The 27978-nt window shown below is 41.2% G+C and overlaps 1 protein-coding gene across 4 annotated transcripts in view; it reads right to left on the bottom strand.

Moving 5' to 3' along the window:
- Positions 1 to 1200: 1200 nt before the first annotated feature.
- Positions 1201 to 27978, bottom strand: part of Chd7 (chromodomain helicase DNA binding protein 7) — a 216881-nt gene continuing 190103 nt past the window's right edge. For 3 of the 4 annotated variants that reach the window (XM_069990780.1, XM_069990781.1, XM_069990782.1), the window contains exons 22-38: positions 26610 to 26809; positions 26251 to 26410; positions 21927 to 22016; positions 21360 to 21463; positions 19911 to 20040; positions 19460 to 19532; positions 19244 to 19301; positions 18355 to 18583; positions 17904 to 18112; positions 17130 to 17801; positions 15532 to 15692; positions 13609 to 13836; positions 12829 to 13272; positions 8941 to 9162; positions 6328 to 6468; positions 5595 to 5699; positions 1201 to 3841 (exon numbers count right to left, since the gene is read on the bottom strand). In XM_069990780.1, coding sequence (XP_069846881.1) covers positions 2924 to 3841; positions 5595 to 5699; positions 6328 to 6468; positions 8941 to 9162; positions 12829 to 13272; positions 13609 to 13836; positions 15532 to 15692; positions 17130 to 17801; positions 17904 to 18112; positions 18355 to 18583; positions 19244 to 19301; positions 19460 to 19532; positions 19911 to 20040; positions 21360 to 21463; positions 21927 to 22016; positions 26251 to 26410; positions 26610 to 26809 — 4144 coding nt within the window. In that variant the 3' untranslated portion in view covers positions 1201 to 2923. The remainder of the gene's footprint in view (positions 3842 to 5594; positions 5700 to 6327; positions 6469 to 8940; positions 9163 to 12828; positions 13273 to 13608; positions 13837 to 15531; positions 15693 to 17129; positions 17802 to 17903; positions 18113 to 18354; positions 18584 to 19243; positions 19302 to 19459; positions 19533 to 19910; positions 20041 to 21359; positions 21464 to 21926; positions 22017 to 26250; positions 26411 to 26609; positions 26810 to 27978) is intronic. The other variant, XM_069990783.1, reaches the window with a different exon arrangement.

Genomic DNA, 27978 nt, shown 5'->3' with positions numbered 1-27978 from the left:
ATGCAATAGGCTTTCTCTTAATTCCCAGCCTCAAACTTAGATCTAGTTAGAAAAGGGTATTGGGGAAAATGTAAAAATACAGAAACATTAACCATTTCAGATCATGCCTACACAATGATTTTCTTCCAGAGATCCAAGAATGCCCTATTTCAGGAGGACATGGGCAGGCTCTGAAGTCAGGCTGCTTGGGTTCAGACCTTGTTCCTACAGTGATGTTGACTAGTTCCTTGTAATCCCCACACCTCAGAACAGCACTTAGATCACCACACTGGTAGCAATGGCAGCCCTGGCACCTTGGTGCTTCATTTACACTGCACACACATTCAACACAGGTTAAGACCAGATTGAACTGAAAATATGTCATACTTGGGTAAACATCATCTAGTCTCAGTAAGTCATTCATTGAAAGAAGAGAATATCACCTTTTTCAATGTGGAAATCTGAATGGCTTGAAAGCCATGTCAACACATGAATAGCACAGAATGCAGTGGGTGTGAAATCAGTTCCTACTGGCTAGCAATGGGTGCCTTTGCTGTGCAGTTCACCATGGCTCTTCATATTTGACACTAACCGGGGCAGAGTCATTTTGTATTCTCTACTCACAGAGCTTACAGGAAAATTTCCAATAAATAAAGAATTTTAGGAAAAGACCCTTTAATAATGCATTTTATTAAACAGATTCCTCCTACGAAAGTCTTTCAGTTACTTAAATATTTAAATTTCCCAAGTTTTGTGCAGTTCTAGTTTCATTTTCCATGTTCAAAGAATTGCATTTCAGGACATTCTAAGGCACTTCCTTCCAATGCACACTTCAGCAAACTTTCAAAAGATAACAAGATCTACATGAGGGTGGAGGCTCAAAGTGGTTCCTTTCACAATCATAATGGGCATATTTCATCCTGGGATATAAATTAGTCGAACCTCATTGTCTGAAAGTTTTACATTATAACATGTCCGATAGCATGTTGGGTGAGGGGATGGCCTGTGTGTGCTGGGGGAGAATGGAGAGGGAAGCCAAGGCCACAAAACTTTATCTACATCTCCTTTTTTAAAAATTTTTTTAAAGCTGGACTGAAATGTGGCTTTGTGTTTTGTTCAGGTGACACAGAAAGGTGAAAACAGTAGATGGCTTGGCACTCTCACTTGGTTTTTTTTTGCAGACTGGCACTCTAAAACTTGAGCCATGTCTGCACTTCTGGCTTTTTGCTACAAATCAGTCTGTCCTGACTGGCTTTGAACTGCAATCCTCAGATCTCAGCCTCTTGAATATCTAGGATTATAGGCATGGGCCACCAGCACTTACCTAGATCCTAATTCATGTTTTATTCCAAATGCCAAAGATGATTAAGAGATCTACAGTCAGGAGCTTTAGACTGTATGCATTGGGGGAGGGAATGTATATGTGTGCATGTGCGTGTGCATATGTGTGTGGTGTGTGCTTAAGTGGGTCCATTTGAGTTCCACATAGGTTTTTTCCACACACTGGTTTTGGGCATCAAACTCTGGTCTTCATGACATCAGAGCACCTTTCTGTCCCTTTTTGACATTATAGCATTGTGTTTTCTACCCATTATTCAAGGATAAATGACCTAGATATCGTGCCTATAAGAGTCTCATTTTTCTTTTGCCCTTTTGTTCTTCAGTGTACCACATTATCACATGCCGCACACATTTTAAGTATTCCTAGTCTCAGATGCCCTTTTGGAGAGTAATAGATTTTTGTGTGCTTTTCTGTTGCGACATCCAGCATAGAAATATGCCAAGGTAGTTCAAGGTTTCTTTTCCTGACTAGTCTTGAAGACAGTTTAGTGTATTACTAAGAGCTAATCTAGTATGAGTATATATCAAGAAACTGTTCAAAAGCCAAAATGCTGTATCTGCATCTATTGTGAATACAAAAAAATAGAGTGAACACCAGTTCCCCTACATACTACATTCTATAATTACATGTCTGCATATCATGGGTCACTTTTATTAAAAGCATCATTACTACAGTTGGCAGCAATTTACATTTTATCTTACATGATAGCAGTTTTCAAAGAAAAAAAATAAAAGGACATCACAACAAAGAGAAACAATACATTTACAAAGTCATGTCTGTAAACTTCAAGGCTAGTTTAGAGCTGAGGTAATGCTGTTTTAGCTTTGTGGCTAAAGTAACAAAGTCCTTTAATTTAAAAAAGGTACCTGATTCTTACTTCTTTCTCTTTATTTCTTCTTCTATTTATTTTGTTTATACCAGTGCATTACAAGACCACGAGACAATGGAACTGCAGTTCTGTCTGGCAAGAACCCTCCCAGTAGGTTAATTTTTCCAAAGGGACCCTTCACATTCAACAGCTGCCTTCTTATTGCTGCGTCTCTGGACAGAGACGTTCACACTAACGTGGAGATTGTCAGAGTGTATGGATGTGTGTATATGCACAAGTGTGGGAACCCCTATACAGTGAAAAAGGGGAACGAATGAGCAAGTATGATATGTATGGTAAAATTCATCTTGACCTTCACAGCAAAAAAATTAAACGTTAAAATTAAAAAATTAAATATATAACTTCATACTTCCTTTGAGTAGCGCTTCCTTCCATTAGTGCCACTCAGTTACAAATTGCTCTTTATTATAATACCAATGGTACCAAAAGAAAATAAAAAAAAGCAGAGCATTATGTAAGTTCCTTAAAAAGACATGATCACCTCTCAAATTTCATCTCTCCTAGGGATAATAAATAATGCACTGCACAATACTTAATGACCAAGATACCTTTTGACACACCTGTATAACATGACTTGGACTTTTTTTTTCCTTTTTCTTTTTGCTACACTATGTTACAGAACAGCTTATAAAACTAGGTATGAACATTAACTGTGAGTGTAAACAGTAGGACTACCACTTGTCAAAAGTCTTGAACACTTTAACTGGAACTGGTTATTCATCATGTTCATTGTTTTCTATGTCATCCCCCCCATCCAGTGAGTCTAGCTCTTCGCCCTGCACGGTCTCATCTTCTAAGATGGAGGACTCTGCAGTCTTGTCCAGGCTCTCCTCGGCATCACTGCTGTCGAGGTTCCCTCCATCTTTACAGGGGCCTCCCTCGGCCTTGTCAGCAGCCTTTTCTTCAGTGGAGCCCACGGCATTCTGGAGTCCGGCCAATGCTGGGAACCCAGGCAGCGTCAATCCCCCAAGTCCTGGAGGTAGAAACATGGATGGGTAGAAGAGGCCTGGGGCCATGGTGGACAGGAGGAAAGGGTTGAAGGCTAGTGGGTTGGAGGGCAATCCAGCCGGGGCAGTAGCAGCACCAACAGATCCATTCACAGAGTCAGTAGCTGAAACAGCATCTGTGCTTTTCTCAGAGTCTTTGTTCTCGTCCTCATTCTCGTTTCCTTTCTCTTCCACTTTTGAAGTGCCGTCTTCTGGTTCTCCTTGACTAGAAGCAGTAGTGGTGTTTCCAGTAGCAGCTGAGAGGGGGTTGTTCAGCAGCCCGCCCAGTCCAAACACGTTGGGCAGGCCTGCCATTCCTGGCAGCATCAGGGGCAGCACGGCAGCAGGGTTCTTAGCGTCGCCTCCGGCAGTGGCAGCTGTTGCCAGTCCTGGAGGGAAGCCCATGAGGCCTGCCAGCTGGAGAGATTGGAGGTTCTGGAGATTCTGAAGGCTTGTCAGGTCCATTCCAGCAAATAGGCTGTTCACCAACAGAGGGTTGATCCCTGAAGTGGAGGCCACAGCCGCAGCCGCTGCGGCTGCTCGAGCAATTTCACTCTTGGGCCTTCTTCCTCTCCTGCTTGCTCCTTCTCCCCGCACCACAGGTCCAGTGAGAAGACGGTCAAACATTGACTCAGGAACAAATCCCTAGAGTACAGGGAGAGGCAGATAATGGATATACAGGCTGTAGAAGAAAACATTTCAACATAGCCTTTGTGATAACCTGGAAATTAACATTCTTAATAGAAATACACAACTAATTACTGCCATTCTAAAAGCTTAATGTTGAAACTTAGGAAACCAAAAGTTCTGTTTTTTTTAAATCATTATATTACCTTGCTGAATGGCAGAAAAAAAAGTTCAAGGTTACTCCTAGATTGAGGTAAATGTCAAAACAGCTGCATCCATGACTAACTTAAGAAGTAATATATCAAAAAGCAGCTATGACTGGTAATCAGCACATAATATATACATATACTAAACCACCACACTACACATATTAAGTGCATCTAATTTTCATTTATCAATTAAATAGCTTTCAATTTAAAAAAGATTTATATGGCAGAAAAATGATAAAACAGTATAATGAAAGAGCTATATAATAAACATAGAATAGTTTACATAGTTTGTATTTTTTGGATAGTTCAAATGTAAGCAAAATAGAAAAAGGTAACTGGAAAATATAAAAAATGCAATTAAAATTACATTTCAGTATGTACTATAACGAAATATAAAGTTATGCTTACGCCAACACCTGTACACAAATGTTGAGAGCTGCTCTGCTCATCATCTCAAACATATGTAAACAACGCAAGAGGGCCTTCACAGGTAAAGACCCATAGGTGATGGCATATGGAAGCACTGAGCCCTGGGCAGCCAGGGAAAGGAACTAGCTGTGGAGCTGCATTTCCTGTGGAAGAATTCTGACATGATGAGCAAAAGGAGTTGTCTTAGAAGGTTACATATTTCATAACCTTCTTGACAAAAATCTAGGATGTCTCTCATTGGGATAGGGATGGTAAGAAAGGCCAACAAAGAAAATGGAGGAGGGGGAGAAGGGAGTCTGAGCTGGAGAAGGGTTATGGAACTCTATTCTGATGACAGTGTCAGTTCATAAAACTATGTGTTGGCCGGGCATTGGTGGCTCATGCCTGTAGTCCTAGCTACACAGGGGGCTGAGATCTGAGGATCACAGTTCAAAGCCAGCCCGGGCAGGAAAGTCCCTGAGACTCTTATATCCAATAAACCACCAGAAAACGGAAAGTGGCGCTGTGGCTCAAGTGGTAGAGCACTTGCCTTGAGCTGAAGAGCTGAGGGACAGCACCCAGGCCCAGAGTGTCCAAGTCCCCGCAACCACCACCACCACCACCACCACCACCACCACCAACAACAACAAACCCTATGTGTTATGACTGATAGAACTATACACTGAAAGGCCTCAATTTTATTGTACAACTGCAAGAAAAACAATCAGCATTTCAATAAAAACAATAAGCATTAATAAATTTGTCAATTTAAAAAGAAATTAACATTGGGAAAAAATGTGGGTAGAATTGCTATTATTTTCATTTTAAAATAACAGTTAATAACATTAATGATCTCAAGCAGAAGAGATTTCATCCCACAGATGAGCTGTGAAACAGGCTTACCTGGAGTAAGTCCACTTCAAGACTGTATTTTTGTACAATCCTTTTAAATTAGAGCTGACAAATTAATTCACTTCAAATTAATGATGTATTGATGTAAGAAATGATGTATTAATGATGTATGAAATGATGTATTATGTCAATTCTTTTAAGCTAAGAATAATTCACAACTGAATAATTCATGGCCAACAGAAAATAAAAACTCAGGCAAACAGTTGTGCATGGATACCTCTCTTGACAAAAACTGTACTTACAGACTGCTTAACTATATCAGTCCAGTCTGGGGCAACTGCAAATTCAGGATTTTCTTCCAGCCACCTGGGTAGATCCTTCATAGGAGGTGCCATAGCTCCACCCATCTGGGAAGAAGCATTAGATGAATGAGTAAAAATAAAACAAAAACAAAGAAATGCCTCGTCTTGGACAGGTACCAGTGGTTCACATAATAATTACAGAATGAGTCAAAATAAAGCAAACACCCCCAGCCCCCCAGTCTTGGACAGGTACCAGTGGTTCAATCTGTAATTACAGCTACTTAGAGAAAGAAAGCAGGAGAATTGAGGTTTAAGGACCACCAAGGCAAAAAGGAAGAGGGAAAAAAAAAGCAAGACCCCCATCTCAATCATGTTTGTTAGCCTAGTTACATAGAAGGTATAAATATGAGAATCACTGTCTAGGCTGATCCAGGCAAAAACTTTAGTCCCTACTAAAACAGTTTGAGGCATGGTTCAAGTGCACCTGTCTAGCAAGTCTATAGGCTCTGATATAAAACTCTCAGTACCATCAAAAACAACAAAAACCTCAATGCAAAATAAAAACCAGTCTTCCAGTTTTTGCTTTCCTTTCCCATCTTTATATACACACATACATATATTCTCTTAAGAAACAGGATTCTTTTTTCTTTTGGCAATGGTAGAATAAAACACGTTTTCCTGGTTACGGTAAGAAATCCCACAGTATCAAGTCCCTTTTCCAACAACTACTTACCTTCTTCCCATTTCGCTTATTAACAACAGGCACTCTTTCTTCTCCTGTCAAAGTGTTTATATCCAATTTATTAGGATTTCGACATCTATGTCGTTTCTGTTTCGGTTTCTGAAACGAGGAAAACAGCACATCTGCATTCTTCTGCAGAAGAAAAAACAAAATGGTCAAGTTACTTTCAATTATTAAAAGGCTTCAAGAATCATTTCGAAATAATGGAAACCCCATTCTTCTTTGAAAGATTCCCAACTCTAGTCCACCAAAGGAAACAACAAATATAGTAGCCAATAATTTGCACATATTCAAGAACCACATTTTGCCAGGTGCCAGCAGCTCACACCTAGCCACACTAGAGGATGAGGATAACAGCTCAAAGCCAGCCCAGGGCAGAAAAGTCTGAGAAAGTCCATTTCACAAATAATGAACAAAAAGCCAGGCTTTTTTGATCAAGTGGTAGAGCACCAGCTGAACTACCAAGTGTAAAGAAAGCCTAGAGTTCAAACCCTAGTACTGGCACAAAACAAAATAAGGACAACTACAACAACCCCAAAACAACATAAAAACAAACAAACAAACAAAAAAACCTCTACTCAGTAGGCAGAGGCAGGAAAAAAGTGAGGTTTGAGGCCAGCCTGGAACACATAGTTTGGAAAACAAAATTTTATTTACATATATTTACACACACACACACACACACACACACACACACACACACAATTTCTTCAAATGTTTAGCCTAGCCATGGTATTTTTTTTTGGGGGGGGATCACTGGTTATGGGGCTTGAACTCTGTCCCTCAGCTCTTCAGCTCAAGGCTAGCACTCTACCACTTGAGCCACAGTGCCACTTCCGGCTTTTTCTGCTTATATGGTGTTGAGGAATCGAACCCAGTGCCTCATGCATGCAAGGCAAGCGTTCTACCACTGAGCCACCTTCCCAGTCCCATGGTATGTTTTTAAAAGAACATTTTCTTTTCTTTTCTTTTTTATCATGAGGCTTGAACTCAGGGCCTGGGTACTGTACCTTAAGCTTTTTGCTCAAGGCTAGCACTCTACCACTTTTGAGCCACAGCACTATTTCTGGTTTTCTGGTGGTTAATTGAAGATAAGATATCACCCCATTTGTTAGGAAATGGAAAGACTTGGAAAGAATTATATTAAGTGAAGTAAGCCAGGCCTAAAGAAATATAGGTCCTATGGTTTCTGTTATTTGCAATAATTAATATATGTCTAGAACAAGCAGAAAAGCTCAAAAGCTATGTACATATGACCATATAAGATGATGTGAAGCGAAATGAACCCCAGATAGGGGTTACTATTGTTTTTAATGTATTTATAATGTATGATGTGATTTTTTTCCCCTTGGTATGTTCTTCCCCCAAGGTAACCCCTGTTTTTACTGTATTTGATTCTGGTGCCCTGTATCTTGTATATACATATTTCTAATTTGGGGAGGGGAAGGGAAATAACAAAATGCTTAAATAGGGATACAGGATGACCCATTGTAACAATGAGATGTACAAGACACTATGTTGAAAACGAACTTTACAACTTCAGGTGTGGGAGGGGGTTAGGGAGGGAAGGGATGGTAGGGGATAAACAAAGGAGGGGGTAACTATGCTCAATAGGAAATGTACTCATTACCTTACTCATGTAACTGTAACTCCTCTGTATAGTACCTTTACAATTAAAAAATATATATATACATATGTAAAAGTGTTTCATGGACTTTCCTGCCTTGGATGGTTTCAAATCACAACCCTCAGATCTCAGCTTCTTGAGTAGCTAGGATTACAGGTGTGAGCCAGTGGAACCCAGCTTAAAAGAACATTTTCTAATAGTAATTTTACTCCTAGATATTACTTCTATGTTCACTAAAGTTACTATCTATGAAATAAAATTGTGCCCATGAGGAGAGGTAACCTAATAATGTTCATTAAAGTTTAAAAATATCAGTCACATAAATACAGAAAACTGATTTGTTTTGCTAGTTAGCAAGTGATATGTGAACAATTATCTGGAGACACTGTCTAATATTTAATATAAGGATTAAGGGTTAGTAGCGTCAAAAAAAAGTAGCTAATCAGAACTCTGCACAGCAGTTCACACCTGTTATAAGAGGTGTAAATAATAGGACAGCAGTCTGACGCTGGCCTGGACACAGAATTATGGCTGTATTGAAGTATTATTAAAGGAAATTGGTTGAGTTCAAAGCCCAGAAATGCAAAAACAAAAAAAGAAAACCAAAAAACAAAAAATCCCACTAAAAAACAAAACAAAAACAAAAAAACATTCAGCCAAATTAACTGATTAAATCTCTAGCGGAAATAGCTTTATAGGATTCTGGTAGGGCTTTGTCTGGCTAGTCCAGTAATACTGAGATCACCTAGAAAACCAAATTCTTTTAAAGTAGAAATCTTCAAGTAACTGTAAGGCTGACCTTCAGGAGTAGACTGACAGCTAGCTACTTTTATGTAGAAGATACAACAGAAACCAGGAAAATGTTAGGGATCAGGAAACATTGAAAGAACAGCTGTCAGGGAGTTTCCTGGTCAGACAGGAATAAAATACATGAGCCCAGAGAGGGTTCTGCCAATTCTAAACTCAGTAATACTTACTGGTACATAACTTGGCATATCAACAGTGTAAGTAGGATGCAGCTTCAGCCATTCAACCAAGTCCTTGTTTTTAGGTGCATCTTCTCCCACCAGCCTTGTTCCATCTTCAAGATTTACAACAGGAATCCGAGTGTCTGGGTCCAGTTGTCCAGGAGAAGGAATGTTTCTTATTGGTGGGGTTTCTATTTCTTCTTCAAATGCTTTGGTCACCTCAGCATCCTCCTGCAGGAAGTTGACAATGGTTTGAATTCTCAGTCCAAGAATATCTGGACAATCAATGTCCTATCTCAAGAAAATTCTGTCACATCCTAATAAATCTTTTATACAAAAGAGGGGGAAAAACCCTCAAAAATAGCTGGTTTTGTAGTGGCTATTAAATTAGATTGTTCTTTTACACCGTTTTTTTTTTTTTTTTACAACACAGAATTAGTAATTAGATAAAAAATTCAAAATCAAGGTTACTAGGCCTACACCAAGGGGGTTATGTGGTCTAAGCTTGATGTACATACAAGGCAACTCAATCCCTCTTGGGGGATCATTTATAATGTTCCAAAAGCTAGTTTATAAGTAACTTATTGGTACAATTTTGAGGGCATAACAATGCCTATATTAAAGTCTATGTGGCAATAGCAGAAAAGTCTCTGAGACTCTTTATTTCCAGTGAGAAGGTGTGGTTCAAGGTCTCAAGGAGAGGGGGCAGTGTTGAGGAAAAAGCTAAGCAGAGTACAAGGCCCTGAGTTCAAGCCCTGATACCAGTGCACGCACAGACACACACACGCGCGCGCGCGCACAGACACACACACGCGCGCGCGCGCGCACACACACACGCGCGCGCGCGCACACACACACACACACACACAGACATCCTAACTAAAGCCAATATTCCACCATGATTCAGTCATTAAACTCTTTAAACTCCAGTCTTTAATGCAGTTCTTTTTGCCTAGTTCAACATGTCAGTCCTCTACTTAATTCATAACTAGATTTCTATTGTAAGCAGAATGAGTTATGCAGCATCTCTACAATTTGCATCGTGCCTTATTTCTGAATACTTATCAGATGAGGCTGCCTCCCTACTACATTCTGCAGAAAACTATCACCAGACGTGATAGCTTCTCTTTTGTCTCTCTGTTCCAACATCATCTTCAAAAACAACCAAAGGTGTGACTATTTCCAGGTAAGTTTCTTCAATTCTCTTACCCCTGTCTCCCACTGCCCCCATATTCTCCATTTTTCCCTTCCTTTGGGCTCACATTGTACTGTAGCCAGGCTTTATTCATAGTACACATATACAATAATGACATGTCATTAAAATTTATCCTTCCTTACACAAAAATACTTGGAACCAGAAGTCTCTCAGATTTTACATTTTTTCTGAATTTTGAATTATTTGAGTATCTTACATAGTAAGATAGGATGGGAATTGGATTCAATTCTAAACGTGAAATTCATTTGGTTTTATACCTCTACAATTTTTTGATGCATATATTTGGTCAGATATGGTTTTTCTAACTGCAGTGTCATGTTGGCACTTAAAAATTTCAGTGGCTCACATCTATAATTCTAGCTACCCAGAAGACTGAGATTTGAGAATTGAGGTTTGAAGCCAGCCCAGGCAGGAAAGTCAGTGAGACTCTTATCATCAACTAGCCACCAAAAAACTAGAAGTGGAGCTGTTGCTCAAGTTGTAGAGTACTAGCTTTGAATGTAAAAGCTCAGGGACAGTACCCAGGCCCTGAGTTCAAGCCCCAGAATTGGCACTGAAAAGAAGAAAGAAGGAAAGAAGGACAGAGGGAAAGAAAGAAAGAAGGAAAGAAGAAGGAAGGAAAGAAAAAGAAAAATGAAAGAAAAGGAAAAAGAAGGAGAGAAGAGGAAAGAAAATGAATAAAAGAAAGTTTCAGATTCTAGACTACTTTGGACTTTTGAGTTAAGGACATTCAACCTGTGCTTTTTGGTCATCTCATCCTGAATACTGAGCTCTCTAGTGAGAGTGATGTTGTTCCAGGCCTTGTCTTTGAATTCCAGTGCCTGGCACTGAAAACAAGGCCAGCTTACATGATGGTGCTGGAGGCCACCTTAACTCTTTGTTAAGCACTCTTTCCATCAGTTAAGAGAGAGGACTTAAGACTTCAGGATGTGCCCTGCTCCACACCGATGGTATTTACACCATCTCACAACTCACTTTATCTGGATATCAGAATTTTCCTTTTTATTTACTTAGATACACATCAACTTCTACAACACAAATCGGAAATCCTTAAAATTCCAATGTTTTCAGAGTTATCTTTTATAAAGCCTGAAACACACACCTTATGGGTTGAGGAACTGGCTCAAGAGAGTGTTTGTATACTAAGCATGAAGCTCTGGGTTTTATTCCAGTACCGGCACCACCAAAAAAAAATCTTTAATGTGGGTTTCCTAAAGCTTGAGTCTTGGCCTGGGCTTGTTAAATGTAACTTTAGAAAGATACCAGGAAACTCTTGGTGATGGCATAGATAAGTGAAATGAAAGAATCAGCCTCAAATTGAATTGAGGGTGCGTTCTTGCAACAGGAAAATAGCACCTAGGTGGTGTTATTTATTGCTAACACCTGATCCACCTACAAATGTGTTTCATGACACAAATACTAAACAAGTTGCTGATGTTTACAGAGAAAAAAAATTAGCTAACAAAAATCTACGAGATTGATAATCTCAGTGCTGCAGACAGCAAAGCTCAACACTCATTATACAGCTCTGCTTGGTGGCCAGGCCTTTGGAAGTACATTCTAAGTTATGGAAAACATGTTTAGGTCACAGCTGACATGTTACAAAGGGTATCAGATTCTAAAAATAACCCTACAACCAACAACTATAACTATTTTTATGACTTGTGCATTACTAATCAGCTTTGAAAGGTTAACTTTTAATCACTTGGATGCTTATGTTTTACACTCTACTAAGGGGGGAAAATACTGCACTGAACGCTATGCTGTCATTTCTTATTCATGCCCTTTCCTGCCTTCTTTAAGTGCCACGCTTCCTCTGGGCTAAGAAATAAGGAACACACAACAATAGGGATAGAATAAGGAGAAATGTGTTGAACTATCTCCCCTTAATTCCAAATTGTAGTGTGTTCCTATCTGTCCCTCTGCCCACGGAAAGTTTCATGATGTTCCAGCTCATGCAGCTCCATCCACGCAGGTGTCAAAGGAGCGGTGTGAGCTCTAGAATAACCGTAAGGACACACTACGTGTCCTAGAATTCTTTGGGGGTAAAACACTGTCATCAGTGCCCGAGAAGCCACATTTTCTGGACAGCCAAGGTTGTGGCAAATTGGGAAAAAGAATTATCTAATAATATTGAACTCATTCCTTTGAACAATCATAGGGAAAAACCCATTGGCCTACATTTCATTCAAGCCTAAACTAGTAATGATGCAGGTTCAGTTTTTAAGACAACCAATTATTAAGGTTTTTCACATGTGAGCACAAACCTTCAGTCTGAAAATAAACATCTGTACTAATCTAATCAATGTCAAGCCCAAAACATCAATATTTTTAAGGGGAGAAGCTTTTCCACTTCAAGAATTCAGAGATAACAATTCCAGGCTCAGAAAGACGTGTTTTTTGTTTCAGGCTATCGTTCCCAAAACAATCAATACATCAGAACTTGGGAAGAATAAATCCTCAAGCTATACTTGGTTCAGGCTGAGTAATCTGTATTAGGATCAAGACAATTTTCCAGCTCAGAACCATGACACAGTGTTCATTTAATTCTGTTTCTCTGGTGAAAGAAGCTAGTTTTTGTATTACGTTGCCGAGAGGAACACAGCCCCATGTCCTCATCGGTGAGGGGACCTTGACTTCTGGCAAGGGCATATGCAGGAAAAGTGAGTTTTCTAACTTACTGCACTCAACGATGTCCGTTTGTGGCTCATGAAAAGCAGATCAAGGCCCTCCACGTTTTTCCTCCTGCCCCGCCGCCTCTTCATGGGAGGCTCTCCATCTACCAGGGAGCCATTAAGCAGATGCCTTGTGGGTGTGCGAGAAAGGCCTGCTTGGAGCAGTTCCATTTGAGTCTTAAAGGCATCTGATACTGGTGTCGAGACATTAGGCAAGATAAACTTTGAAGTAAGAGATGAAAAATTTGAGGTAGAACTTGTTGCCTCTCGTGAGGCCTTTGATAAATCTACAACTTTTTCTTGTCCATTTTCTGAGACCACCTGAGACTCTCGCAGCTGGGCAACCATCTCCATGAGATTTCGCCTCTTGGCAGCTCTTTCGGCCTCGATTTCAATTTTTCTCCTCCTTCGCCGCCGCTGGCGAGGGATGGAGAGGTTGAGGGCATCTTCCTATTAAAAAAGTCCAACAAAATAGTTGCAATGAGACAAAGTGTATCTGCTACAGGGGCTGGAATTAGAAACAAGGAATAAGAAGCTTAAGGAAATACACATTTACAAATGGTGACTGCAGCTGGGGAAATAGAGACCATCTTACTTATACATAGAACAGCACTGTGAGGAAGGAGGACAGCTTGAGTCTAAGAGTTTGAGATCTACTTGGCAACACAGGGAGACCTCATCTCAAAACAAACAAAGCAAGTTGGACTAGTGAAACACAAACTTCCAAACTGAGATAAGACATAGAAGGCTTTCCTTTAAGTTGGAAAACAAACCGCTCTGACTCACCTTTGACAGCTGAGGAGAAGTGGTAATGTCCTCACCCCCACTAATGCTGGGCTGGCCAACCACAGAGAGCTCAGCGAAGCTCCTCCTCTGCAGAGAACTGTCCACAGCAGTGGGTGTGTGGCCAGGGATGAGGCCCTGAAAATCAAACATCTGGCGCCTATTTACTGGCCATTTGCCTTTCAGCACTGCTTCACAGATGTTGTCTAATCGGTTTATCATTACTCTATCCTGAGGGGAGAAGAAAAGTCACATGAAATTGTAACAAAGACCTGGTTAAAATTATTACACAAATATACCCATCAAGATGCTAAAGAGCACAAAAAGGCTTAAAAAGTCAGTTGGTGGGTAGCGTGGAGAAAAAGAGTGGGCGGGAAAGGAAAACAAAGTAAACAATAAATAAATAAAACTCATGGAAATTACGTTCCAACTATGAACAATGAACATGTGAAAAGTAACTCTCATTCAGGCTCTACTGGTTCAGAAGCATTGGCGAATGTCAGCAGACAACAATGGAGAGAGAGCCTGCGCTTAGCATCTCAACGCTTGGGCCCTCAGATCCACAGGCTGCAGTGCAACATGTCCCAGGAAGGGGGACATCATTAGCGTCACTATTAATAAAGTTCAGCATTATGAAGTGGGCACCGGCCTAGGAACACCTAATGAATGTCAATTTGCATTCCCTACCTATTATCGCTCCAAATTTCATTGAAGCGTGCACATTAAAAATTTCTAATTACAGCTCTTAGACCAAGTTTCCATAGATTAAAAGTGTCTGCTACTATAAACCTTTGGCTGAGTTGAGAAACTCTCTTCTATTCTCAATAAAGATTAGCATAACAGGGAAATGGAAGGGTGATGGGGGGGGGGTCCTCTCTTTAGTAAAAAAATGTAACTTTCTTTCTTAAGCAACACTAACACGGTTAAGACTGGCCTAGAATGAGTAGACTGAAGCCTGATTTTGTGTTGCTTGTTTTAAACCAGTCAGCCTTGTTATGGTGATTGTGATGATGATTACTTCCCCATCCTGAAAAATAGATTCAAATGACACAGGGTCTTATTAAAAAGAGATTTTCATTTGCTTTGGTTCTAGATAACTACATTTGGAATGAGACCATGATGCACTGAAGTAAACAGGTCAAGAGCCCACCCTCTGTCATGTTTAAAAGCTAGCAGATTTTCAAATATGTGAACTTCTCTTAAATCCAAAAATCTTGCTTTAGATTTAAAAAAAGAATAAAATTTAAACACACACTGTAAAAATCCTCAAATTTTGTTTTGTAAAGGATGAGTCCACTGAAATAATCCACAGATTCTACTGGACAACTTGTAACTGACCTAAAAAGCCCAAGGAGTCCAATATAAATAGTATTATTTATTAGTTTTTCTGATTTCTTATCCTATTACAAAAATATTCCTGCTTTTTTTTTTCTTTTTTTCCTGGCTACTCTTTTAGAACATAAAAACAAATCTACAGCCTTCAAACATTCTGCCAATGTATACTTTAAGACTATTTGAAATATCAGTCATACATGGTGGCTCAAGCACATAATCCTTGCTACTTGATATGTAGAAATTGGGGAACCAAGGCTGGAGGCCAGCCCAGGCTTAAGAGCTCACCAGACTCAACCCATGTCTGGGCTCAATGGTTATCTAGTTATTCCCAGCAACTAAGAGAAGTACAAATAGGAGATGGGAGCTCAGGTTGGCCCAAGCATAAAGGGAAACTACCTTGAAAATCACTGAGGAAAAAGGGGAAGAAGGCATGGTTCAGGTGTGCTGACACTTTACCAGCGAGTGCAGAACCCTAAGTTCTGCTCTCAGTACCACAAAACACTATCTCCCTCAACGTGAAAAAAATCAAGCTAGAAAAATTCTCTCCTACACACATACTTGTTCAAAACAAAAAGTACAAACCCCACTAACCTTAGGCCAAAATGAGAAGGCAAATGTTCTTTCGTGAAGGAGCTGTGCTACTGAGGGGTCTCCATCCTCCATGTAGAATCCATCTCGAGTTTCATCCCTAGCAGTGCTCATAGAAGCATTGCTTTCTTCATCGAAATTCTTTCCTCTAGAGACAGCTCCTGCTGAGAAGTAAGTTAATGTGCATTATTCACAACCCGAATATCACTGAAATTGAAGTTCAGAAAGGACACCACTAACAAGATGAATACCAATCAGCTCCATTGTATCAAGCACCTACTATGTAGCTAGAATGGTGCTTTTTTTTCTTTTTTTAAACAAATGTTTGTTGTCTAAAACATGGAGTGGCCCTTTAGTGTAGAGGGCATGGTTTCTACCTTACACATGAAGAAATAGAGGCTGACAGAGGTTCCATCTGGCATCGTGCAAGTAAATCTTCGAGGAGGCTGAGGACCAATCATGTCTCTGACACAAGAGCCTCTGTTCTCTGACACAGGACAAAGGCTAAGGTTTCAGCTGATATAGAAGCTTCTACTATAGCAGGGCAGTACAATGTAGCGCCTTATTTCTACTATGTGCCAATTACAGCCATCTGTGACTTGGAAAGAGAATGGGTTATTTTCAGATTCTACTCTTACCCTTTACTTCTAAAATAAAGTAAATTAAGCACCACTTGCTTTAAAATAATTAATAGTATCTACTCAGGGAACGACTTCTCTCATATCCATTTTTATAAATTTCTGTCACATGATTCCTCCCTCCCCCAGTTTTATTTAGGGTTTGAACTTGGGCCCTTGAGCTTGCCAGGCTGACATCCTAATGCTTGACTCCTAACACAGGACTCCAGTCCTGCTTGTCTCACTTTATGCCCAGGCTGGCTAGCCCTTAACTGAGAGCCTCCAAATTTCACTCTTGAGTAGCTAGAATTACAGGCAGGTGCCAATAGCACATAGAATTTTTAATATACCTGACTAGGAAGCTAACCTCTATACTTAAACCAGAAGTTATTAATGTGTATGTATAGTACTTCTTAAGAGTTTTCATTGTTAGAAATACCATGTTTGGGGGCTGGGAAGGTGGCTCAGTGGTAGAGTGCTTGTCTTGCATGCATGAGGCCCTGGGTTCAATTCCTCAACACCACATAAGCAGATAGAGCCGGAAGTGGTGCTGTGGCTCAAGTGGTAGAGTGCTCGCCTTGAGCTGAAGAGTTGAGGGACAGTGCCTAGGCCCAGAGTTCAGATCCCATGACCCAAAAAAAAGAAATACCATGTTTGCATGCGATAAAGGACAAAAGCACATGTAATCATAACTAGAATGTCCCTTTACAGAATAAAATGGACACTAATTAAAAAAAAAAAAAAGATCTAGAGTTCAAGGTCAGCCCAAGGAAAGATAAACTATTTCACAAACAAGGGCTGGGAGGTGTATGAAGCTCAGGTGGGAGACCGGTTGCCTAGTAAGTATGAAGTCCTGGGTTCAATCCCAAGAACTGCAAAGAAAAGGACAGAAGAGTAGCAGGAGCTTATGGCTCAGCAAACAGTACATCCCTCAGTGAGTCACTGGGAATCAGGAGAGTCCGAGTCCAGGTGGCCAGGTCTTACCTTCAGGCTGGGATGATTCCTCGGACTTATCATCATCCTCTAACTTCTCTTCTTCATCTTCTTCTGAGCCTTTCTCTGAGACGGATTTAGACCCTGGCTCTGCACTGCCATCTGTCCCTTTCAGCTCACTCTTCACAGAGCTGGCCTCAGCCTCACATTCCTGCTTGCTGTCCTTGCCCCCAGTATCGGCTTCTTCTTCCTCTTCTTTCCCCTCGGACCTCTCTTTGGCCATTGAGTTTTCAGACTCCTCTGCTTTGCCTTCACCTTGTTCTGGTACCTTCTCATCGTGACTGTGAGCGGATGAGATGACTGGAGGAATCTGCCCAAAGCCCACAGCCAATGGGTTCAAGGAGGAGAGACTACTTGCCCCTCGGTTTTGAGCAAAGTTCTTATGTGCATCCAAGAAGGACAGCTCGGGGTCATTGAGGATGTGGTAGTCTGTCCGGCTGACCCCATGCTTCGCAGCACCCACCAGCAGGTCCCGGTCATGCCGTCCACACTCCCACCACTCGGGAAGATCCAGGCTGGGCTGGCAGAGCTTCAGCCTCTCTCCTAGCTGTGGGTGATGCAGAACCTGCTCGCGGATCTTCCGCAGCAGCTCAATTCGGTACAGAGTTCTAGAGGCCCGTTCCTCTGTGATAGGCTCAATCAGGGAGGCGAGGTCAGGTGGATCTGTAACATGGAAGCACTTGCATTAACTTGAGAAACTTTCCTATGCTTTCTCACTTCTCACCAACTTGGCCAACTAATACAAAATGTTGTTAATGTACCTACCATCATCTGGCTTGGCAGGCATTCGACAGACTCGCCTGCACATGGCCACAAAGCAGCTGAAGTACTTCTCCAAACTCTCATCAGACTTTTTGTCAAGCCTGGCAAAGGCTCGGAACTGGTTCCAGTCAAATTGCTGTTTCACAGGGTCAAAAATAACCCCAAAGGTGGATACCACTCGGTAAAAATCAGCCTCTTCTCTTCTCGTCCACCTATGAGAAAGAAGAGCTGGGCTTACATCACACTCAAGGATAAAGGCATATATGGCTCATTCTTTCTTTTCCTCTTCCCCTCAGAAAAACAGTTATTTGAGTTGGGCAGACAAGGCCACTGTGATCCAGCGAGCCTTTCTCTGCTGGCCACTATCTTTGTCATGACTGCTGTCTCTGTGGGCAGACAAACGCAGACAGGAGTGAACTGCAAGGGGTGCTGAGTGACTCTTGAGGAAACTCACTTTTGCCGCTTCTCAGATATAATAGCTTCCCTTTCCGCCTCCAGCGCTCTCACTTCCTCCCGGGGCCGCCGTCTCCGCCGGTCAGTCTTCATTAGGGCCTCTTGCCTCATTTGTTGCCTTTTATAGCTGCGCTGATAGGCAGTAATGAGCCGGCGCAGACGCGTAGTCAGGGTTGAAGTGGTAGGCCAGTAAAGTTGGCCTAACTCAGCACTACTCTCACTGTGCTTGCCTGGGGAAGTGGGAGAAATATTTTTGAAATGTGTCGCTGCAATTTTGCAATACACAGGATTTTCCAACAAAACAAGATGACTCATTAGCATCCAAATGACAGTGTGGGAAAGGGCATAGCAGTGCCCTAGTTTTAAAAAAATACATAAGGAATAAAAATATTTGTATGAAACTCAAAGACTCTTTAAAAAATTCTTTAGGGGAAAGAAAATTCATTTATCAGTTGTACATAAACATATTTTATGCATGAACTCTAAGGGTCTCTCCTATAAGGTACTTATAATAAGAATAATCTTGAACATAACAAGTAATCACATAATCTAATGATGTTACATTAGGTAGAGAGTCAATATGCTAAACAAATTGGCAATATTTCAAACAACAAATGCCTGTAAGGGAGGTGGGTATAACAGAACATCTTAAAGATGTTTAAAATTTTCATTAGTGTGAGTATAAAAAGACCTTGAAAGAGTTCTATCAAAGAAATTCAATGTAATAAAAACTCAACGCTAAGAATTAAGGTTATTCACAAGAGATGGATGAGTGAGACAGGAACTTTTAAGACAACACCATCACATATGGAGGTACAAGGCCCCACCACAGGGTCCAGGTCTGTGGGCACACAATCTGCTCTGCTCTAAGAGCTTCTCTGGCACCTCACCTGGGGCATGAATTTCCATGGGCTCTTCCTTATCCTCTGGAGGAGAATTGGCAAATTCCTTGAGCAAAACCATAAACATATATTAATTTGATTTTCAATTTTCTGTATCTTTTTTCTTTTAAAGAAAAAAGCCATTATCTATAAAGTTTAACAAATCTTATAAAGATGCACTATATTTTAGTGTTGCTATAAAAGCCAATATACACAAGTTCTTACATCTATTTCATCCTTGAACGGTGTTCTGGTTGGTTTATATTCTGGGTCTTCATCTTCTCTATCAAATTCTCCACTGTGTTAAAAACAAAACAAAACAGAGTTTATATCACACTGGTAAGTGGAGTGGGTGGGAAAGAGTAAAAATTTGCCTAATACTACTTTTAATTCAGGGTTTGACATCAAAAGCAATGCTTATCAGTATTTACTACAGACAGCCCTGGTGGATTGGGGATGGGATGACACTTGGAAAAGACAAACAAGTTTCAGACTTTTTTAGATAGTGTACTTTGTTCAAACAATCATTATGCTATACAAATAGAACATCCTGGTAAACACTGATTAAGTTCAAATGAGGCACAATATAAAGAGTAGTGCACTGTAAGAACTGCACCCTGCCAATAGATGTGATACTGACATGAAGTTTATTAAAATTTTAAAATGTCCTTCTTACCCATCGCCGCCATCTGCTAGCATGTCTGTTCCTCTTTGCTCGGCAGCTATGGCCTTGGCATCGGGCATACCAACTCGTTCCAGAAAGCACAGTGCAGGGTCAGCTCTCATGGAATTGTACTTCTCATAGCCTGTGCCATGCCCAGCCGCCCACGGAGCACACACAAAGAAACAAAGAAAGGTCCATCACTGTAAAAGTCACAGCACTGCCACAAACACACAAGTTTGTTTTTCAGAAAAGATGATTGCCTTTGTAGAGCTAAACACACCTTATTTTAGTAGGATGTTGTCTAGAATTCTAGGAAAGTTTTTTGGGGGCCAAGGTACACTTCAGGGACAATACCAGAGTTACCAAAAATACAAATAGAACAACTGTAGGATGCCTGGGAGAATTTTCTGACCCTATTTTTCCCAAGATCTAATTTTGCTTGACATTTAAAAGGCTTCATAATGTTCCTTTATGACCTCTGCAGTGGCACTCCAAGTCCACCCTCATCCTTCCCGAACAGCTTCAGTCCTACTGGAACTCGCATGGCTGGCTGAAAAATCCCCGTATACGTAAGGCCAGCGAACCTGTCTTATTAGGTTTAGGATGATGCATGTCAGTAAGATGACACTGTTCCCTCTATGGTTTTCAAACTGCAATTTGCTTTTTGACTGCCCAAGTTGACTAGATGGAAAATGGCAGATCCCAACAGTGCACTGCGGGAAAATGATTCTGAGGCAGCTCACAAAACACGGCTGCAAGTACATAGGCAGAACAGCACAATTCAATTAGGATGTGTACTACAACACACTGCTCCTAACTGCTGTAGAGCCGCAAGCCAAACTGTAATCATGAAAGGTTTTATAAGCCATCATTCTCCCCCTTAGTCAGGCTGGGCTGCTGAGAATACCTCCACGACCTCCAGAGGATTGGGATTATAATCAGGAGTCGCTCACTGTATATATCATGCCAGTTCTGCATCCCCAGCCTTTCAAAGTTAACAAGGCTGCATCCCACTCGGGGGAGCGGCAAGTCCTCAGCACTGACATTTGTGAAATATTGCTTGGAACAAAGCCCAGGAGGCACTTGTACAGATTAATAGCAGAGGTTAAGCCCACCGTCCACTCTGACACCGGCTGGCAGAGTTAGTGAGGAAAGCCGGCTGGAAGCAAAGTTTAGGGAGAGCTATAGCACAACTTGACTATTACCGAAACAAATATGTTTTGGGTTCTATTTACAGCCAAGAAAGAAATGTTTTCTTCTCAAATACTCAACAAACATTCAAAAACAGCATCTGATATTTACAGTTCATATTAGATTTTTAGTACAGAAAAACGGTAGATGCCAAGAGTCCTTTGGAACTATTCTCATTAATATTATGACTTTGGAAAAGAGTATGCAAGGAGTTCTAAATAAAGACAAAGCCATACAGTTGAGATGCATTCAAACAGAAACATCACTTACCATGTTTGAACACTCCAATTAAGAGGGATTTATCTGCTTCCTTATCCCACCAATCTGTAGGAACTTCAGCATGGAAAGGTTCAGGGATCCAAACATCTGCTTCACTAGAAAGGCAGTTGTTTAAACAATATGTAAAAGAAATACTAGTATTAAAAAGGTATTCTAATTCCCAGTAGTGAACACTGTAAATGAATTCCCATTCCCCCTTCCCCATAATAAATATCTAGGCATGGTGGGTGGGGAGGAGCCAGAAAGGTGAGAGAGAGGGCCCAGTTGGGCCACCTTCCACCATGGCTAGAAATGAACTCTATCATGTAGTATCCCATTTAAAGGTCATCTCAAAACACCAACAATCTAGGTAACGCTTTTTTATATCCGTGAACACAAACAGCCTTTTACTGATTCTCATCACATCCCCAAGCTTAGAGGACAAACATATGCATTCAAGATGCAAAGGAGGAGGTGGGCTACTAATAGGTTATGAGGTTTCTGAAACATAGCCATGATGTCTTCTGACTACCTAGATTACCTCAGGGAGGTACAGAACAAATGTGCATTCGCACCAACCTTGAGTCAGCACCCTCTAGGATCTTATCTGCTTGGTCTCCTATCACTTCTTGTCTTAGGTAGTACAGCATGCGGACACGCAGCAGGACCCTGGAGAGGAAGACAGAGGGGGGAAAAGTTCTTAACTTCAGGACTGTTTGCCAACAGTGGCTTTTGGCAGCTGCTGCTGTTCATCCATCATCCTGCCAAGGCTGATTAGCCATGCTGTATGGTAGGCTTGAAGCGTGACAGATGGTGGCACATAATCACCTCTGTGTGGTGCTTTCTGCTGGCTTCCAACAGGCCTGCCTGGCAACGGCTCACGCTGCAGAGAGAGGGCCTGAGCTCAGCCCAGCCCAGGCGCACTTCATTTAGTTCTACCTAGTGCAGCTTGTGAAGTTTAGACACGTACCCTACCACTGCCTCTGAAGTATTGAAGCAAGTTTGTAAACAACTGAGCAGATGGCTTTCAGTAACTGTTCTGCTTCATTATCTCATAAAATTTCCTCAGCTGCTGCCTTAATACCATTTTTGGAAGCACATCAGAAGTTGTAGGAATAAACGAGATATAAAATCTGGTTTTACTACCTTACAATAAACCCTCAATATGGAATGTCAGGTTTTTCAGATTATACAACTTTGCTTCCGATAAAGGAAGATGGTGGTGGGGTGGGTGAAGTGGGAGGTGGGCCCCTCACTCATCTCAGGGAATATTAAGCATTTCTACCCCCTTTCGTTTCTATTACCTAGGAATCTATGTTGTCACTTGGAAAATAGTAATAAAACATTACAAGGTTAAAATGTGTCCACCTCATTAACAGTTATTTCCAAGAAATCCAGCTTTTAAACCTATCTAGGAACCAGATTATCTAGGAATCAGATTTTCAATCCTGCTTGGATTTCCTCAATGACTAAACTATCATTCTTTCAATGGAATCCACCCAATCTATCCCCCAGGTCTCTATCTACTTTGAATCCAGCAGCCCCTGCTAAACAGCCACTGATGTGCACTCAGGGTTATAGCTGATGACTACCATTTTGGTGTGGGTCAATTATTCCAGCACTATTTTCCTAGCCAAATAATCCCATCACTTTCTTGACACTTCACAACCAACGTTATTATGTTTACATACACGCACTCATCCCATCTTCACACAACTGTATTATAAAGTAGGACAAGTTATGATTCCCCTTTTACAAAAGTGGACACTATCCATAATGGAAGTTATATATCTGAGGTCACAGGGTCTCACCTTGGAGTGTTAACCTGGTCTTTTAATTCCATCTCATAATGTCTTTAGGACACAACTATAACAGAATGTCCTTAGAGGCTGTCCTGACCAGACATAAATAGAACAGATATTCTTCCACATGCTTTTTTCCTCCCTATCCAAGTCTACTCATGGCCAACACAATCTTTAGATGAGTTCGATGTGAAAATGAAAATATTCAAATATATACCAAAGTAAACAATCATTTCAGAGAATACCTTTTTATTTTAATTTTTTTTTTTCCTTTTGTTAACTCATGGGATTTAAATGTGACTGTGCCAAACTGAACCAACAAAGGAAAAGCAACACTTTGTTTTTCCTCTGGCTAGAGAAGAATTTGTAAGCCAACTCTAACGTCTAGAAGAAGCCCAGTGAGGGTAGTTCAACTACCCTCCACCTACGATGGATTCCTTCCTATTCTCAGAGAACTAGATACACAGGCAGGCAGCCAAATAATTCCTCTTCCTTTTGGCAGAAGACAACAGATTTCGGCTTTGGGAGCAGTTTCAGTTATATGGAGACTTTCATGAACTAACTGTGAATGTTGCATTTCTTCTCTAGGGAAAAATTCAAATCAATGCCACTGGCAAATAGAGTGTCCCTTGGGGAATATACTATGTCAGCTAGCCACAGAGAGGAGAAAGGATGGCTAGGAGGCAGCCGCTGATCACAAGGTGCTCTCACTCTGTGAGGCAGGCAGATGTGACTGCTAAGGAACCCTCAGGCCTTATCCATATTCCTTCCACTATCCCATTAGTGACTGTTTTCTGGATCACCTCCCAGCCCAGTACCATGCATGGCACTCAATTGCTTTGTTTCTCACCACCTTAAGAGTTTCAGAGAAGTGGCTGTTCATTTTCTAGGATGTTCCTCAATTGTCTCATGTTCTACCTTAACATCAATACCTTCTAGCTTTAGATCTGATGTAATCTCAAGGCATGGTCATCTAAGAAAGGACAATGGGACCAACCATTCCATCTAAGAAATAAGCTGGAAGGCAAAACTGTCTCCTAAAACTGAATGGAAAGGTAGCAGAACTCTAGTGGCTTCTCATACACTACCTAACTAGGAAAGACAGCGAATGGAAGTCTGTAACTCATAGTGCAACTTGAATGGAAAACTACCACCACCACCACACTGATATCCAAGAAAAGGACCTGTTGTTCCCACACTAAACCAGTTGACTTTTGTTTGAATCTGGAATTTAGAAAGCTACAGACCAAAGTTGACATAAACCACAATGACACAGAAGTTTCTTAACAGCTACAAGTGGGGTAGCATTTTAGGAGGAAGAATTATGCCACAACGATAATGAGTTTCTAAAACAACAAAGCATTTTAAGGCATAGGTATAAAAACCCTTGAGAGCTTTACAGGAGCTCCTAGGAGGAGGTGTGATGAACAGAAAACCATGGTGACCAACAAGAGAGCTGCTGGATGAAAGACCTTAGGTAAGTTACTCAGCTTGAGACTTGAGCTTTCCTTGTCCGTTATGAGAGGATAAAAAGAGTACTTCTGTGGACACAGTCACACACCTGTAACCTCAACTACTTGGGAGGCTGAGGTAGGATGATCATTTGAACCCAAGAATTTAAGGCCATCCTGGGCAATAGAGCAAAACATTGTTGGAAAGAAGAAGGGAAGGAAGGGAGAGAAGAAGGAAGGGTCTAGCTCACTGGTAGAATACTTACCTACCAACATATAACCCTGAGTTTCATCTCTAGCATTGACAAAGAGATAAAATTTAAAATGAAATAAATAGCGCTTTTTATCTCAAACAGCTCAAATTGATAATCTATATAAAGCACTCGGCATGCTGCCCATATTGTGTGCTTAGGTTGTTGTCATAATGTTTTAAAAGCTAAACACATATTTATTTTTATCCTGCTTCATCCAACTGAGATCTTACTGCCAACCTCTATTTCACTCACAAGGAGAGTAAATCTGGGAGAAGTGGAGTAACTTTTGCAAGGTCACATCAAGTGGAGGCACGGTTGAGCTGTTCAGTAACATGGCTGTTTGTACTACTAATAATGAAAATCCATTTTGAAACTAAGAAACAAATCAATGCATGTAGATGTTAGCTTAATATGTACATAGTTAATAAATTTAGCTTCAATCCTCAACTCCTTATGATTTCTGGAAATTAAGGTAAAAATAGGATCCAGGCTCATGGGACCCAGAAATGTGCTATGATTAGAGTAAAAATACTATTTCCCCAACCCTACCCTCTTCCACTGGAAGCAGGTGGTTAAAGGCAGAATCTTATAAAACTAACTATAATTCCCTGTCACATACTGGCTAAACATCAGTCATGTGCAATTTCCACAGCAGCATTATTCAGGATAGATGAAGAGGGATTAAAAAGTTTGACACAATGGAATAGTACTTAACTGTCAAAAGGAATCAAATTTGACAATATGTATGTACTTTAAAAACACTACGCTTAATGAAATAAGCTGGACAGAGGAAGCTAAATACCGGTGGTCCCACTTACAAGTTCCTTACAGTGGACAAGATAAGTAGGCTGGTGGTTGCCAGGGTCAGGGCCAGGGCACAGACAGGGAAGGACAAATTAATGATAACAGAGTCCTATGGGGAATGAATGATAAAGGTTTGGGAATAGATATTGGTGATGAATATACAGTATATGTGATTAATATCAAATGTGACTAATGCCATCAAACTGCTCACTTACAAATGGTTAAAACAGTGTGCATATTACACAGTCTCACCACTTAAAAGATAATCACAGAGGTATGCACTCCTGTGACTTGGCAGTATCTATCTAGTTACATTCAGGGCTTCCAACTTGCTAGGTAGGCATTTTAACCACTTGAACCATGACTCCAGCCCTTTGTTGTTTAGTGATTTTTCAGGTAAGTCTTAGGTTTTTCCCAGGGCCAGCCTTGGACCTGGGCCTCTTGAGTGGCTGGGATGACAGGCACATACCACCACTCCTGGCATGGAACCACAATCATCTTAAGCAGCTTGGATTACAGGTGTGAGCCATCATGTACAGCCTAATACTAGTCCTGGCCAAGATTACACTTACATTGACCCCTATAGACATACTTGTTGCAATGGTGCTTCAGGTGCTTCTTGTAGCTGTCCTCTTGGAACAGGGTATCTGGGTTGCAGCTGGTCAGCCAGTCAGCATCTTGCACCACTGGCTGTGTACTCTGGGCTTTCACCTTTTTCCCCTTCCTTCCCCTTGGCACTGGGGCTGACAGACCTAGAAGAACCACTGTCATTATCACTGGAGCCTTTTATACTTCACATCACAGAGTCCAAGGGTAGATAACAAGAGGGATGGTAAGGGACAGGATAGGGACTTACAGGGTTCATTGTAGCGTCTCTTCATCAGAGCATACTGTCAGACTTTCCAGCAACTGTCTGAGACTCAAGTAACAAAGAGCCAGAAGTAAACCTACCAGAATGATTGACCAAGGCTCGAGTTTGTCCATCAGCCGTGGGTGTGATCAGATCCCAGATGAAGCTTTTGATGTTCTCATCTCCTTTGTAATGATTCAGACAGTACACAAGAATGGTTCTGCAGATAGTCTCCACATCTTGCTCAGTGAGTTGACGTTTGTAGCGTCCATGTGATAGGATGTCTGTCCACCGACCCCAGCTGGAAAGTAAATAGCCAGTATGGAGCCTCTAATTGTAGATATAGAGTTTACCTTAACAATCAGGTATCAATGATGAAACATTTGACTCAAAACTAGCAAGGTTTTATATCAGGTGACAAAAAAGCAATCCAGAGTGCAAGAGTTACATATATCTCACAGAGTGGGCCATAAGTTTCCTTCTAAGTGTAAGAGTTGGATGGATATTGCCCACATGACTAGGATGGCTTTCCTGGGCAGATGAAGTCTGGAAACTATATTCTGCTTCCTTCTGCTGAGGTTTACATGTTTTAGTGCTGACCAGCCACCTGACATAGAAGATGATGCAAAATATTTGTGATTACTCCAAATCAAAGATGCAATACCAAGAGTTCTGGCTCTGTCATCCTCCTTGAAGGGATTGCCCAAACTTGGTGGAGAACTGAAAAGCTTTGAAGAGTTTTCTTTTGCACTGGGAGTGACAGACATGAACAAGAAGTCACAGGAAAGATGTTCAGTCAGTTCTTGGGTCCTCACATAGAAAGGCTGGGAGAAAGGACTATGAATAAAGGCAAAGACATAAATGCAGCTGACCCTGACCAGCCATTTCATGTCACAAGCTCAGGCTGTAGTGCTGTGCCATTTCAGCTTGGGCATGTGGAGTACAACCACACAATGAAGATAAGGGGAGGGGGACAGAGGAGCAGGAATGGAGCCACAAGGCCTCAAAAGGGCAGTGCTCATGGTGCACATAGTCCCTCACTGGTGACAATTGAGAGCTTAGCTTGGCAGGTCTTGGCCTCTCCTGAAGCAAGAAGCCAACCCTGCCTTTAACACCTTAGCCTGGTCTCTTCCTAATCCCAGGTGCTCTTATCTCCTGAGAGTTTCTTTCAGTTCCTCAACCAAGGCTGGCCCTTACCTCTGAGTCTATGGACATCCTCCTCTCTCCTCTCCACAAAAGCTCCCTTATACATTGGCAGATTCTTTGCCTATCCAGCCATACACTACACATATTACTTCCTGTGGAATTTATTCTTTTACTTCTCCTAGACCCAGAAGTCAGAGGCTGACATAAAAGCTGTGTCTTGTAGGTGGCATGAAAGATTCTATGATGTCCCACTAGCTGAGTACTTCTCTGTCCTTACCATCCTCACATCTGGCTATTTCTGCTTGCACACCTGCCTGCCTTTCT

Source organism: Dipodomys merriami, unplaced genomic scaffold, assembly GCF_024711535.1.
Source record: "Dipodomys merriami isolate MVZ:Mamm:240054 unplaced genomic scaffold, mDipMer1.0.p SCAF_4, whole genome shotgun sequence".
NCBI lineage: Eukaryota > Metazoa > Chordata > Mammalia > Rodentia > Heteromyidae > Dipodomys > Dipodomys merriami.
The sequence above is the reverse complement of the archived record's forward strand: the minus strand, read 5'-3'. Positions and strand labels throughout refer to the sequence as shown.